The 15,271-nt window shown below is 51.8% G+C and overlaps 1 protein-coding gene across 1 annotated transcript in view; it reads right to left on the reverse strand.

Moving 5' to 3' along the window:
• Window positions 1–741: 741 nt before the first annotated feature.
• Window positions 742–15,271, reverse strand: part of INPPL1 (inositol polyphosphate phosphatase like 1) — an 83,288-nt gene continuing 68,758 nt past the window's right edge. Inside the window, exons 20-28 of the mRNA XM_083736126.1 lie at window positions 14,107–14,220; window positions 13,429–13,517; window positions 11,914–12,001; window positions 10,498–10,653; window positions 8,997–9,084; window positions 8,078–8,236; window positions 6,076–6,826; window positions 4,546–4,679; window positions 742–3,603 (exon numbers count right to left, since the gene is read on the reverse strand). Coding sequence (XP_083592252.1) covers window positions 3,513–3,603; window positions 4,546–4,679; window positions 6,076–6,826; window positions 8,078–8,236; window positions 8,997–9,084; window positions 10,498–10,653; window positions 11,914–12,001; window positions 13,429–13,517; window positions 14,107–14,220 — 1,670 coding nt within the window. The 3' untranslated portion in view covers window positions 742–3,512. The remainder of the gene's footprint in view (window positions 3,604–4,545; window positions 4,680–6,075; window positions 6,827–8,077; window positions 8,237–8,996; window positions 9,085–10,497; window positions 10,654–11,913; window positions 12,002–13,428; window positions 13,518–14,106; window positions 14,221–15,271) is intronic.

Consider the following 15,271-nt stretch of genomic DNA (forward strand, 5'->3'; position numbering starts at 1 on the left):
GCACCACTTTAGCTAATGGGGCCTCCCACTGCTGCCACACGATTTCCGTTCTCATCCTGAAGCAAAGTTCTTAACCCAAGGTACTATTTCTGGGTTGGCGGAGTCTGTAACCTGAAGCGTATGTAACCTGAAGCATATGTAACCCGAGGTACCACTGTATGAGAAAATACAGTACAATGGCACCAGACATGGGGGTTCAGTTCCAAGGGTTTGTGTGTACAGTGGTACCTCAGGTTAAGTACTTAATTCGTTCTGGAGGTCCGTTCTTAACCTGAAACTGTTCTTAACCTGAAGCACCACTTTAGCTAATGGGGCCTCCCACTGCTGCCACACGATTTCTGTTCTCATCCTGAAGCAAAGTTCTTAACCTGAGCACTATTTCTGGGTTAGTGGAGTCTGTAACCTGAAGTGTATGTAACCTGAGGTACCACTGTACATGAAAATGGCATACAGTCAAACCTTTGAGCCTACCCCACAGCTAGCAAGGGGGTGGGGAAGAGTCTCTTCCCAGGGTCTGTGTACTGAGTGGGCCTTGCCCATCGAGAAAGGCAGAGAGCTTAGAAGCTCTTTCCACATTAGGATGTTTTTAAGTTCTCCTTCTTGCTTGGATTGAACTTGCACAATTCCAACCAGCTGGCCTCCAACTGCGCACGCCTGGAACTGCGCAACTTAAACGTGCCTGAGAAGCGATTCACCCAGCCCATAAAAACGAGAGGAGGAAAAGAAGACAGCGAGATGCACTTCTTTAAGCAAACAAGCCCTTTTATTGCATCAGGATGGAGGCGGTGGCAAACTAAGGACATGAAATGCAAACACGGGGTTTTTTTTGCGGGGGGGACGAGGGCAAATCATCGCGATTCCTGGTTCAGCCCACGAAACAGTAAGCGCATACAAAGTGTCCCAAACGACAATTAAATTAAAACATTAAAACAACAACAAGTACATCTATAAAATACGGCACAGTAGAATTTAGTAGGGTTAGAACTCACACCAAACGCTAATAATGAAAATAATAACTGAATCCACACCTGGGAGCAAATTTCGCAGGAGGAACAAAACACACACAGAGAGAGAAGTCCTTCATTTTAATTTCAGAGAGTTGCTCCTTTGCCGAGGTGTGAAAATGTCCCAGACGGTCTCTGGCAAAGCGAACGGTTTCCTTGAAACCTCCTGAACGTAGGAGAACTCCCTCACCAGCAATATTATAAAGTAAGGCACTGGGGTATTAGAGCAATTACCCAAGGGGAAAAGTTGAGCAGAACCGAGGCTGCAACCCAGAACTTGCTTCCTGACTTCTGCAAGTCTGTCTTATTGTCAAGATCCAGGTCCCCGCCCTGGATCTTAGGAACGGTCTCCCTGCAGGCACCGAGGTTTGCATCCGTATGGGAGAAAGGCATTGCGTGAGCTGCCTTCCTCGGATCAGGGACAAAGAGTAAGCAAAACAAGGAAACTCCATGGGAAGAGCTGACTCTGGTAAAAGATGCTGGGCTCAGGTGGCTCCCTGGGGAAAAGTGACGAGGACAACATCTCACTTGTACACCCCGGGGTCACGTGTGTGTCTTCAAGGTCTGCAAAGCAAGGACCCCAGGGAAGAAAGGCAGCAGGGGGCTGCTGAGGTAGACTCCAGCCCCAACCAATACACGCTGGGGCAGAGCCAAGAACCCTCGCCTGCTGACCTGATCAAGACACAAACCCCAGAGCAGTGTTTCTCAGACTTGGGTCCCCAGCTGTGGCTGGACCACAGACCTTTCCCCCTTTTCTATGGGAAATTCCCTTATTCCGAACAGGATTCCTCGCAAGAAAAGGGAAAAGTTGACAGCTATGGGCTGGACTACAACTCCCATCATCCCTGACCACTGGTCCTGCTAGCCTAGGGACGATGGGAGTTGTAGTCTAAGGCCAGCTGGGGACCCAAGTTTGAGAAAAACTGCCCCAGAGCGACTGATCTCGCACCTCTCTCTTTAGCAGCAGAGGTGAGCCGTTCTGCATTTGCCCCGCCTTGCGGAGGCATCCCATGTGCCCCCATTGGCTGGCTCCACTTGATTGGCTGCTCTGGGATGCTGCTTGCTTACCTGGCCCCTGTGTTTGAAGGAGCTTCGCAATCTCCGCAAAGCACCCCTACAGGATTTGCCCGGGGCAAAGCGAGGCTTTCATTTCACCCGGGTCAAAGACTCAAGTTTGGCACACACCGCTGCGCACATTTGCATGCACATACAGGCTGGAGGCTTCATCTGGGGCAAAAAAACCTGGCTAGTCGCCCCCACCCACAAGCTACAGCTCTGGCCTTGCTCAGACGTTTGGGGCTACCTGAGGTTATTTTGCAGATTGTCGTTCACGGGGCTGTTCAGACACTGTGCGAAGAGCTGCAGGTGGGGTCTGTTTAAGGCTGAACGCTTAGAAACGCAAGAGGCAGGTGAGCAAACACCTTGGGCTGCCCGGTGAGCCCCTGAAGATTGCATAATATTTCTCGGGAGGCAAGAAATAGTCTTGAGAGGAAGAAGAGGGAGGGCTACCCCCATCGCCCCACTGAAGGCTGGGTCACGGGAAGGAGACGCCTTCCCAAGTGGGACGATGCAACAAGAGCGCGACGCAGATCCTCTCTGGGAAGCAAAAGCGGCTGGAACGTCCCTTGGGCGGCAGAAATAATTCCCCAAGGCTTCTGGAGGGATTCCGGGGCAAGGAGAGATCTCCGTTTGCATTGCCCCAGAGAAAACCGGGCCTAGACAGCAAGGAGGCCAGAGTCAGGCTGAAAGGCCCGCCAAAGCAGTTCCTGGGTCAGAGAGAGACACAAAGCCAAGACGCACCCAGCAGAGCAGAACACAGCCGGCAGATCTGTCCCCACACCATCCACCCCCCGCCCCTTGGCATCAGTAAAAGGAGGCTGGGTGAATGGCGCTCAGGAACTCCCGCCCGAAAAACCAGAGTTGGTCCAGAGGCACATGGAGGGCAGGAGAGGAGGGAACGTGGCTCTTTGAAAGGAAGAGCAAAACAAAACAAAAAGCAAGGATCCTTCTTTCGCTGTAATAAATAAGAATAATTTAACCAACAGCACAGAGAGGAGGTGGAAAGGGGTTGTGGGTGGAGGTGGGGGGGGAGAGAAAGGGGGGGCGTTTAAGGGTGCTGATCTGAAATGCTTAGCCTGGACCACTTCCGCTTCCCTGTTCCCCACCTGGGAGGCTCCCGATTCTTGCAGGAGCCAAGGAGGGGCGTGGAAGCGCCAGCGCTGGGTCTTCGGCAACCTCACAGGTGGCTCCAAGTCTCGGGGACACCTTTGGGGTGTCCGTCTGGCTCTGCAATCGTCCCTCCCCTCCGGGGGGCTGGAGGAGGGGAGACCTGCTCCTTGATGCTTTGCCAGCCGCCCCAACGTCTCACACGTGGCACAGGGTGGGTGAGAAGGAGAAGGGGCTCAAAACCAGAAGGAAGGAAGGAAGGAAGGAAGGAAGGAAGGAAGGAAGGAAGGAAGGAAGGAAGGAAGGGCGTCTTGGGGGGGGGGGGTGGCAGGGAGATTCCGGCTACTTCCTGAGCCTCAGGTTCTCAAGGACAAGGCGCTTGTGCTTGGGGTCTATCACACCAGCTTCTTCCAAGTCCTCATCGGTGATGTCGCTGCAGGGAGCAGAGAAAGAGGTTCAGGGCTCAGAAACCAGGAGGTTCGGTGGGCTGAGGACCAATGTCCACTGCGCCCCAAGATGCCATCCCAGAGAAAGTTCGGAAGACCCCCTGGTTCATGACTCAAGGGCCCCTCTGGGAAGTAGCCTCTTCCCATATGAACCACCTGTCGACCAGCTCCATCTGGTACGCCGGCTGAGACCCTCCCTGCCCGCAGACTGTCTCGCCAGAGCGGTGTATGCTCTGGCTACCACTGAGAAAGAAGGTCTGGAAGGAATTTCCTCCAAGCTCACCTGTAGGGAACGGATGCTGCACAGAGTGGGGAACGAGTGCCCCCCGGTGGCCAAAACAATGCTCTGCAGCACCTGAGAAAGCAGACCCACTGATGCTGACACCCCCTCCCACCCCCATGGCTGGGACCCCTCCAGGGATTTTCTCACATTCAATGCCAACCTCAAGCTCCCAGGCCTCATTTCTCTCCACTCCTAACCCAGGACCTCTGTTTCCATACTCCCTTTCTACCAAGGTCTTATCTCTGATTTCTTTCCGCAAGGCCTGTAAGACAGAGTTGTTCCAGGCCTTTGGCTTGGAATCAACTTGATCCCCTTCCCCTCTTTCCTTTTTCCTTTCCCCTTCTGTGATGGAACTCCTACTTGGGGACTTCCCTGGCTTTTTTCTGGCCCACGTAAGACCAGTCTGGATAGTTGGCCTTGGTGAAGACTTGACGTTTTCATCCCCCAAAAAGTTTTTGATTTGAGGTTCCATTGAAATGAGGCTGTATTTTAATGTTTTAATGTTGTCTTTTAATCTTGTTTTTAAGTTGCATTTCAATCAATTTCTTTTATATCGGGTGTTAGCCGCCCTGAGCCCGGTCTTGGCTTGGGAGGGCGGGGTATAAATAAAAATTATTATTATTTATTATAAGGAAGGGAGACTCACCTGAGGAACTCCAGATCGTCCCAGCCGTTGTGGATCAAGCCCTCCTCGTATTTCTCCATGCCAATCGCTCTCAGCCACTCGCCCACACTGGACTCACTCTGCCTGGAGCTGCTGCGGCCGTCCTGGCTAAGGGTCTGAGGGGCGGCAGACAGACAGACACATCAGACAAAGGAAACTGACAAGCTGGAAGGTGGGCAGAGGAGGGCGACTAGAGGATTGAGGGCCTGCAAGCCAAGCCCTGTGAGGAACGGTTGAAGGAGCTGGGTATGTTTGGCTTAGACAAAAGGAGACAGGATAGGCATCTTCAAATATCTCAAGGGCTGTCTCATGCAGCTGCAGGTGATTGGAGACCGAGAGGGAGTCTTGTTGTCTGGGGAGCCCAGGACCTGCAGACCCACCGCCCAGACTTGCACCCTGGGGAGGTCACTCCGGTCCCTCTAATGCAGCAAAAACAACACAGGAGGCAGCAGTTATTAGTTTCCAGTCTCTACGGCCACAGCAGGCGCTGTGATTCTCCAGCAATTTGAGTTCACCCCCGGAGGCGCGCTTTATTGTCTCTCTTATTCGTCCATGCCTACACTGGTTTTAGGATGTGATTTTGTTTTCAAGTTTTAGTTATGTTGTTTAGTTTGTTTTTAGACAGCACACCGCCCCTTGATTTCTGAAATATTAAGTAAAGGTAAAGGGGACCCCTGACCGTTAGGTCCAGTCATGACCGACTCTGGGGTTGCGGTGCTCATCTTGCTTTATTGGCTGAGGGAGCCAGCGTGCAGCTTCCGGGTCATGTGGCCAGCATGACTAAGCCGCTTCTGGTGAGTCAGAGCAGCGCACGGAAACACTGTTTACCTTCCCGCTGGAGTGGTGCCTATCTATCTACTTGCACTTTGACGTGCTTTCGAACTGCTAGGTTGGCAGGAGCAGGAACCGAGGAACTGGAGCTCACCCCGTCACGGGGATTCGAACCACCGACCTTCTGATTGGCAAGTCCTAGGCTCTGTGGTTTAACCCACAGTGCCACCCACGTCCCCTTCTGAAATATTAAGTGGTATCCAAATGCTTTTACAGAAAGGGAGGGAAAGAGAAGAGGAGGAGAGATGCACACGAGGTTTTACGGCCTCGCTAGCGCCTTTGTGGGAAGCCGGGGCAGAAATTCAGTGCTGGCAAATATTGATCCTGATGAGATCTTCAAACCCTGTCAGTCCTGGAGATTTCCCCACTTCGCTTTGGGTCCAAAGGTGAAGAACATCTGGGGCAATTTGGGCCTTGCTGGCCAGAGGGGCTAACACCCCCTTCCCAAACTCCCCAGAGCTGCCTCTCCCGACCCTCGCCCAACTTCTGCTTGCTCTTCTGTCCCTGTTTCCAAAGAAGAAAGTGGATTCTGCAAGTTGCGTCTCTGTTTCCCAAGGACTCCACCCCTCTCCCACTCATTTTGTTTGGGGGGGGCTGATTCCCCAATGGGCACAGCGCACCCCCCTATTTGGCAGGTGGGCCTCCCTCCCTCTTTCCCTCCTCCCCACCCCCAGAGTGTACCTCTTCTGCCAGGTCTTCCTCGATGCTCTCACGTATGGACCGTGGCGGGAAGGCGATGGGGCGGCTGTAGTCGGGATGCAGGCACCGGTGGTGAGGCAGATCCAGCCTCACTTTGGTCAGGGGGTGTGCCGGGGGCCGCCCTGACTGCTCCCTCCCCAGTGCACCGCCATTGCTGCCGCCGGCATAGTCCACCTCGCTGAGGGTCTTGGCCATCTGGAGGACGGAGCAGGAGCGGTCGTCCAGGGGACCCCCGGGCCCCTGGGGGGCATTGGGGGGCTCCATCAGGAACCCCGGCCCCAGGGAGGGAGCCGGCCTGGGGTGCACCTTGGGGGGCTTGGCCTCCAGGGGCTCGCTGAAGGCCACGGTCGCTCGGGCCTTGCTCGCTCCGTGCTCTTCCACCCGGGTCCCTGCAGGTGTGTAGAAGGAGTCCCCGGAGACGTCAAACTCCACCAACTTGGGCAAGGGGGGTGGCGGGAAGTCGGGGGGCGGCAGGTTGAGGACCCCTTGCTCCTCCTCCTCCGAGCTCTCCTCCGCCCGGCAGGGGGGCTGCTGCGGCCGCCGGTGCTCAGCCTGGATGGGCACCGTGATCTGGACTTTGTTCCTGGGGGCGGGGGGCTTGGCCGCGGTCGCCGGGGGCAGCTCCGAGACCAGCAGCTGGTGCGGGACGCCCTCCAGGACGTAGTAGGCCGGGTTGTTGAAGCTGTTCTTCAGGGGGGGCCCGTCGGGATCCGTGGGGGCGTCCGGCCTGGGCCTGGGCAGGAAACAGGAGGGACAGCCGAGGCAATTAGGAAGAAGCTTTTTCATCCGATAATTTTATTTTTGTGCTTAGGTCAATGCAGGAGTCTCCTTGGACCAATTAGCAAAACCAAGTCTCCTTGGACCAAAACAATCACTTTTCACTGTGACAATAAAAGGTAAAAGGTAAAGGACCCCTGGACAGTTAAGTCCAGTCGAAGGTGACCGGGGTGCGGCGTTTGTGGGATGTAATCCTCTGGAGCAGTCAAGTACAACATTCCTTGTTTGCCTAGAGTGGACATGCAGGGGATGTTGGTCCAGCCAGTCGCACTTCCTGTTGCACCTGGCTGGAGCATCCTTCCTTTGCATGTGACCAATAGGTGGGCGTGACCTTTCCAAACCTGGTAAAAGGCCAAGTCATGTAGCCATCTTCCCTTCCCTTCTCTTTTTTGTCCTGCCTGCTTCCTGCTTCACCTGGACCGAACTCAGCCAGCAGTCCCTGGGTTATCTCCCATATGGGGAAAACCTATTTATACATATTTGTAACCTTGAGCCTAAAGCCTGCCTTCAGGAATCAATCACACTGTGCTCTGCCTGATCGTGAGTAAACTTCTTCTTGTTACTTATGAGCAAGACTGTTGTGTCTTTATTCTTTTAGGAGGGAATCAAAGGGGTCTTCCCAGGAATAATAGAAGTTAAGAGATTCTTAAGAGAGTTAGGAAGGTTAATATTAATCAATATATCCTCTCCTGTTACCCACAACATTCCCACAGCGTCCATCTCACTTCAGGCTGAGGGAGCCGGCGTTTGTCCACAGACAGCTTTCCAGGTCATGTGGCCAGCATGACTAAACCGCTTCTGGCACAACAGAACACCGTGATGGAAACCAGAGCGCACGGAAACGCTGTTTACCTTCCCGCCACAGTGGTACCTATTTATCTACTTGCACTGGTGTGCTTTTGAACTGCTAGGTTGGCAGGAGCAGGGACCAAGCAATGGAAGCTCACCCCTTCGTGGGGATTCGAACCACCAACCTTCTGATAGGCAAGCCCAAGAGGCTCAGTGGTTTAGGCCACGGCGCCACCCGCGTCCCCAACCGTGATAATGGGCAGGTAGCCACATTAGCAGCTGAGGACCAGGTGTGAGTCCTTGGTCAATTTGGGACACTGCTGGTGACTTAATTCGCATCCCTTGTTGGGGTGGGTTCACCCCTTTCCTGAAGACCCAACATTTGCTATGATTCCATGATCCATTCACAGTCACTCACCTGCCCTGGGACGTCTCGTCTCTGGAGGTGCCGCGATGGGGAGCTGGCGGGCGACTGGCTGTTTGGGTGCCGGGCTTCTCCAGATCATCTAAGAGCTTCCCAACGGGGCAGGCGGCCATTGCTGGGGCGTCCCCAGGGGAATGTTTGCGCCCCACAGATCTAGCAGATGGAAAGGTTTGAAAAGACACGATAAGGCCTTTAGGCCCGGAAGGCTGCCTGAATCTCTTTCCTTACCACACTCCTGAGGAACGTGAAGAACGTAAGAATTTCTAGCTGCTAGGTCAGACTAAAGGGCCAAACAGGGGCCAAACAGGGGCCCCCGTGGGAGCCCCACACGCAGGGCCTGAGCAGAACAGCAAAAAGCTGGTCAACACCGACTTTTATTTTATTTTATTGTTCAGCAAGACTGGACACTTATCAAAAAATATCTCCAAGTGGTTGACTTAAAATGGCAATTGCATGCAATGGCACCCTTTGAAAGCTGGGCACCCAAGCCTCTTAAAAATGTGGCAGTGTGGCGCAGTGGTTAGAGTGTCGGACTAGGACCTGGGAGAGCAGGGTTCAAATCCCACACGTGGCCATGAAGCTCACTAGGCCAGTTACTGCCTCTCAGCCTAGCCTGCCTCGCAGGGTTGCTGTGGAGATTAGAGAAGGAGGGGAGAACCGCGTATGCCAAACTCAGCTCCAAGGAGAAAAAGGCGAAATGTAAATGCAATAAACAAACAAATGCACAGCACCCCCAGTCCAGTCTTTGCCTTTCAAGGAAACTGGGAAGAAATGGAGGCAGGTTTTGCTTTTAAAAAGGAGAGAGGTTTTGCTCTGCTGCTTTGATCCTGCCTAGCCATTGCAGTTCCTGTCCTGGAAGTTGCCCCTCTTCCCCCCAGACTGCTTCAAGGCGGTCCCACTCCCAGAGTCTTACTTGGTGTAGTCGAGGTTGGTCCGCGTTGCTACCGGCTGAAGTTTCCCTTTGGCAGCTCCTGTCTCATCCTTATCAATGCTGATCCATTCTGTGGGAAGGGAAGGGGAACAGGCTCTGAGTGCGGATCCAACACTGGGGTGGACCTCCCTGCCTTGCTGTAGATCAAGGCCGTTTGCACAAAATACATTTCTCCAAATCGGAATAAAACTGGGATTTACACAGGGCTGATAAAATTGAAGAACGTTAAGAAGAGCCTGCTGGTCCAGCCTAGTGGACCATCTTAGTCCAGGATCCTGTTCTCACAGCAGCAAACCAGATGCAGGATTTGAATACAGAGCAACTCTCCTCTGCTGAGTTTTCTAGAAACTGCTATTCCAAAGCATCGTTGCCTCCGACTGTGGAGGCAGAGGAGCAGAGGCATCTTGGTTAATAGCTCTCTCCTTCCCTGAATCTGTCCCATCTTCTTTGAAAGCCCTCTCATTCGGGGGCATCCCTGCCAGTGGGGCCAGGATTGGCCTACGGGATGGAGGTTCCCCACCCTCTGCTTTAGAGGTTGACCCACCCAGCAGAACAACATTACGTTCGTCGTCATCAACTGGGTTTCACACTCATCACCAGCAGCGTTGCATAGTGGTTAGAGTTCTGGGCCGGGACCTGGGAGAGGTCAGGGTTCAAATCCCCACGAAGGTCAGTGGGTGACCTCTGGGGCCAGTCCCTGCCTCTCAGCCTCGCCTACCCCCCAGGGTTGTCACGGGGGATTAAATGAGGAAGGGGGTGAGCCACAGGCGCTCCTTAGGGGATATAGATGCAAAAAATTATAACAAATTACTGTTATTATCAGCATCGTCTTCTTTTTTATTATTTTATTATTATTATTAAATGTTTTATTGGTTAAAAACTTTATAACAGAAACGTTCAATGGACATTGAAAACAAAATAGAAGAATAAATATAAACAATCATTCATTCCTTAACTGATACTTTGAACATCAATTTGAAATTAAATTTAACATGACCTCCAGTCTTCCCATTGTGTTCCCGAATCAAATTCCTTAAATATGCACTCCTAACTTCCTTTCCTCCATGTTATTTAGCTTACTATAAAATTTATTTTATAATATCCTACTTGCACACTGAAGTTCAATCAAAACCTGCCAACAGATTAATATTTTGACAACGTTCTTTTACACAGACTCGGTATACGTCCCACTCTCTGATAATTTTTCATCAGTTAATGTCTTGTAGCCTTGCTGATAGTCTCACTAACTCAGCGTACTCTCTTATCTTATTTTGCCAGTCTGATTTAGATGGAATAAATAATAATAAATTACTGCTGTGATTCATCGTCTTCAGCGGAAGGTCCCAAAGTGCTTTGCAGCAGAGAAAAACCCAGAAAATAAAAACCCACCTTAGCTGGGCACACTGTGGAGAGCCGAGGGTGCCCCCCTCACAACCCCCCACCCTCGTGCTGGCAGCCCCCTCCCTCTCCTGCTCCTCCTCACCGTAGAGCCTCTCGCGGGTCCCCATCCGCTCCGCTGGGACCCGCACCTTCATGGAGCCACGGATGTTGCCCGTCTCCTCGCCACGGTGGGACAGGTAGGTGAGGAACTGCTGGGCAGTGCTGCCAATCATGGACTTGAGGGCAATGACACACTCGCCTGCGTGGGGAAGGAGAGGCAGGGTGGGTAAGGGCATGGGGCAAGAGAGGTCCAGCCCAATTGCTGCGGCGGAAGCAGCCTCGCCCCCCCACCTCGCCTTTTAGGGGGGGGAAGCATTAGGGCTAGCTGGCTGAATTGGTCCTACTTGGGCCAGGGGAGAATTAGCTGTGGGGTCTCAGAGCGGGTGATCTTCATAAAAGGGGAGGGAAGAGAAGGGAAATAAAAGATCAGGCTGAATTCAAATTAAAGGCCAGGCGGAATAGCTCTGTCTTACAGGCCTGACGGAAGGAGGTTAAGTCCCGCAGTGCCCTGGTCTCATGGGACAGAGCATTCCACCAGGTTGGAGCCATCACTGAAAAGGCCCTGGCCCTGGGGGAGGATAGTCTGACTTCCTTAGGGCCCGGGACCTCAAAACTAGGTACGAGGGCCCTAAGCCAGTTGCAGTCACCTCAGGACCAACTTCCCTCTGGTATAGTTTATTGGTTTGTTATGTAACCTAAGCCTGCCTTCAGGTAAAGTTCTGTAAACCTGAATGAATCTGAGAGTAAAATAGTTTTATATTAACATGAATCAGATTCGTGTGTGTGTTCTTTAAGAGGGATTCAAAGGGATTTTTTAACCAGGAAGGCATCTTTATTAGTAGAAATCAGGCGCCAAGCTGGTCACTGCATAAACTTATAAAGGGGATTGTTTAACTATGCTAAAGTAAACCTTGCCACATAAATGGCCTTAAAGGCCCAGTAGACCTGAAGGGGCGTCTCTACCCCCATCATTCTGCCCGGACACTGAGGTCCAGCTCCGAGGGCCTTCTGGCAGTTCCCTCCCTGCGAGAAGTGAGGATACAGGGCCTTCTGGGTGGTGGCGCCTTCCCGTCAGATGTCAAGGAAATAAACAACTATCTGACTTTTAGAAGACATCTGAAGGCAGCCTTGTTTAGGAAAGTTATTAATGACTGATGTTTTATCACGTGATGATGATGATGGGAGCCAACCAGAGTGCCTGGGGAAACCCAGCCAGATGGGCGGGGTATAAATAATAAATTAATATTATAAATTATTATGATTATGATTCTATGAGTCTTGAAACAGGTGAACTGATTCAATCTGCAAGTGGATAGCAAAACAGCGACTGTGATCCTGCAGAGCTACACTCTGAAGTCCAGCCTTCCTGTCAAGACTGCCATGCACGGACGAAAGTCCAGCATGCCTGGTTCTGCCACACACCTGGTTCCCCACCTCCAGGAACTTCCTAGCTCCTTACCATAGGACTCGTAGCCATCCAGAGATTTGACCGTCAAGAGGATGTGCTGGTCTTGGAGGTATTCAATGTCGGAGAGGATGGGCTTGAGCTGCAGGCGGAAGAACGAGAGGGGATAAGTCGAGGCCAACGGGAACGTCAACACACCAAATATTTAGAGCAGGTTTACTTTGTGCGCCTCTTTGAATCTCAAGAGGAGACACACTTAGTGGCTGTGTTTACTCCAGAGGGGTGTCTTAAGGTAGGGTTTCCAGATGTCCCCGGTTCCCCGGATCTCCAAATCTGTCCCCGGACAAATTCCGTCCCTGGAATGTCCCCAGATTTGCAAATCTGTCCCTGGTTCCCCCTCGGCAGTGGCAGTCTCAGCAGCCCGGAGGCAGCCTGGTAGCGCAGTTGGCTCTGGCTGGCTTCAGGAGCTGCTCGCTGCTGTGGCGCCCGCCATTTTTCCCCACCGGAAGTCCCCATATGATGTGTCTTGTGTGCATAGGATGTGTCTTGTGCAATCTCCTGCCCCCTTCCCCCTTTGTTTGGACTGATTAGGGGAGACTCGGGAGTCACGGGGGGGGGCATGTTACCATAAAGCACCAATGCAGCAGCAAGCAAAGGCTCTAGCAGCTCAGTCAGCTGCTTGTGGCTGGAAAGCCAGACAGGATGTTTGTGACTGTTGCCATGGGAACAAAGGGGCAGTCCATTCTGTACTGAGCACCGGATGTTAGCTCAGAGTGTGTGCCATGTGACCCGTACTGGAAGTACATGGGTGGAGTTTGATTCTTACTGCTGTTGAGTGCAGACATGTTTCTCTGTACTGATGTAAGAGACAGAAATAAAGAATGTAAATAGATTTCTGTCTGCTTCTTTCCCCTCCCTGGGGATACCAAAGGGGAGAGAGAAGAAACGGTGTGTTCTTCTCACATCTGGGAAGAATCGCCGAGACCTCGCCTGCTTATCTGCCGGGAGTAGCAGCGGGGAGGTCGACAAGGAATATCTGCCGGTGTCTACGTTGTGGCACATTCCTCTGACCCAGGCAGAATTCCAACAGGGCAGCCGTTGTCCAGTTTTTAAAAAACTGTGCATTTATGTTTCACTGGCGGTGAAAGAAGGGCTTTGCACCTTTATAGAAAACGCATGTGTGCTTCGGCCCAGGGTCTTTTGCCTCACCATCCCCACTACTGACTCAGCTTCCATAAAATAAAATAAAAGTGTCCCTGGATTCAACTGAAAAAAATCTGGTAACCATATCTTAAGGCCACTAACAGTAGGGCCTTTAGTGTGGTGGCACCTGCCCCTTGGAATGCGCCTCCAATGGATTTCAAGTAGGCACCAGCGGTATTTGCACAATACTGGTGACCAGATGGAGTGCACCTCTCAGGAGAGGCTCCTCTCCCCCCCGCCCCGCCCCGCCCCGACAGGCCCCTGGGGAGCCTCTCTGCCTCTTACAGCTCAAGGACCTTCTGCGCCCCCAAACTGTCAGACGTTGGCAGGAGGGCATGGGGGAAAGGGGAGGAAGTGTCGCCTCACCGTCGGCAGCTGCCGGGACGACCACTGCACTTTCAAGAAGTTGATGTTGTCGCTGCTCTGCGAATCGTTCTCAAAGCTCTTCTTGAATTCTGGGGGAGGGGTGAAAGTTAATAATAATAATAATAATAATAATAATAATAATAATAATAATAATAATAATAAATTTTTATTTATACCCTGCCCTTCAAAAAACCGGGCTCAGGGCGGCTAACAACAAATTTAAAACAATTGATACAACAAAAAACAGCATAAAATACAGTATAAAACATGAATAACGTTAAATTCAGAATTAAAAAATCAATTTAGGGGGGAAAGCCACCCAATAAGCATTCAATGATCACCAGGGCTAACTGGCTAAATTAGTTCTATTTGGGCCAGTGAGGAGACCAGGGGAGAATCAGCTGTGGGATCCCAGAGCGGGTAATCTTCACAAAAAGGGGGGGGGGAGGAAGGGGAATAAAAGATCAGGCTAAGTTCAGATTGAAAGCCAGGCAGAATAGCTCTGTCTTACAGGAGCCTCGCTGCAGCATTCTGCTCCCACTGGAGTTTGTGGGACAGCTTCAAGGGCAGCCCCACGTAGAGCAAAGTACAGTAGTCTTAACAGAAGTTAAGGGTCAGGCCCAGCCAGGGTGGCTATTTCCACGAACACACCCCAAACACACACACACACACACACACCTTCTAGGCAGGCTGAGTAGAACTCTATGAAGAATTTGGTCCTGCTGGCCGTCTTCACAATCGCCTCGACGCTCTCAAACTCTATGTAGGCCTGGTCTGAAGATTTAGAGAGACCTGGATGGTGGGAGGAGAGAAGGAGGGTGGGATGCATTGGAGGGGGAGACCCTGGGCAGGTCCCCTCCCTCAGTAGGCCAAACCGCCAAGGACCAGTGGGAAATGCGGACTGGATTCAAGAGGTTGGACCTCTTCAGTAGACCTGAAGGAGCGTCTCCACCTCCATCGTTCTGCCCGGACACTGAGGTCCAGCTCCGAGGGCCTTCTGGCGATTCCCTCCCTGCGAGAAGCCAAGTTACAAGGAACCAGGCAGAGGGCCTTCTCGGTGGTGGCGCCTGCCCTTCAGATATCAAGGAAATAAACAACTATCTGACTTGTAGAAGACATCTGAAGGCAGCTCTGTATTGGGAAGATTTTAATGTCTGATGTTGTTGCTTTTTCATTATTTCAGTTACAGATAGGTAGCCGTGTTGGTCTGCCATAGTCAAAACAAAACAAAATTCCTTCCAGTAGCACCTTAAAGACCAACTAAGTCAGTTCTTGGTATGTGCTTTCGTGTGCATGCACACTTCTTCAGATACACTGAAACAGAAGTTGCCAGACCCTTCTATATAGTGAGAAGGTGGGGAGGGGTATTACTCAGAAGGGTGGTGGGAATGGGTGGTTGGCAGATAGCTGTGATGAGCCTGTAAGACCTATTGCAGTCGTTAAGAGTCGTCAACAGGCTCATCACAGCTATCTGCCAACCACCCATTCCCACCACCCTTCTGAGTAATACCCCTCCCCACCTTCTCACTATATAGAAGGGTCTGGCAACTTCTGTTTCAGTGTATCTGAAGAAGTGTGCATGCACACGAAAGCTCATACCAAGAACTGACTTAGTTGGTCTTTAAGGTGCTACTGGAAGGAATTTTTTTTTTCTTTTTCATTATTGTTATTGGTGTTCTGTTGGGAGCCGCTAAGAGTGGCTGGGGAAACCCAGCCAGATGGGTGGAGTATAAATAATACATTATTATAATATTATTATTACAGTGGTACCCCTGGTTGCGAACGGGATCCGTTCCAGAGGCCTGTTCACAACATGAAAAGAGCGCAACCTGCAGCGCGCATC

Source organism: Podarcis gaigeae, assembly GCF_964106915.1.
Source record: "Podarcis gaigeae genome assembly, chromosome: 4".
In the NCBI taxonomy this organism is placed as follows: Eukaryota; Metazoa; Chordata; class Lepidosauria; order Squamata; family Lacertidae; genus Podarcis; species Podarcis gaigeae.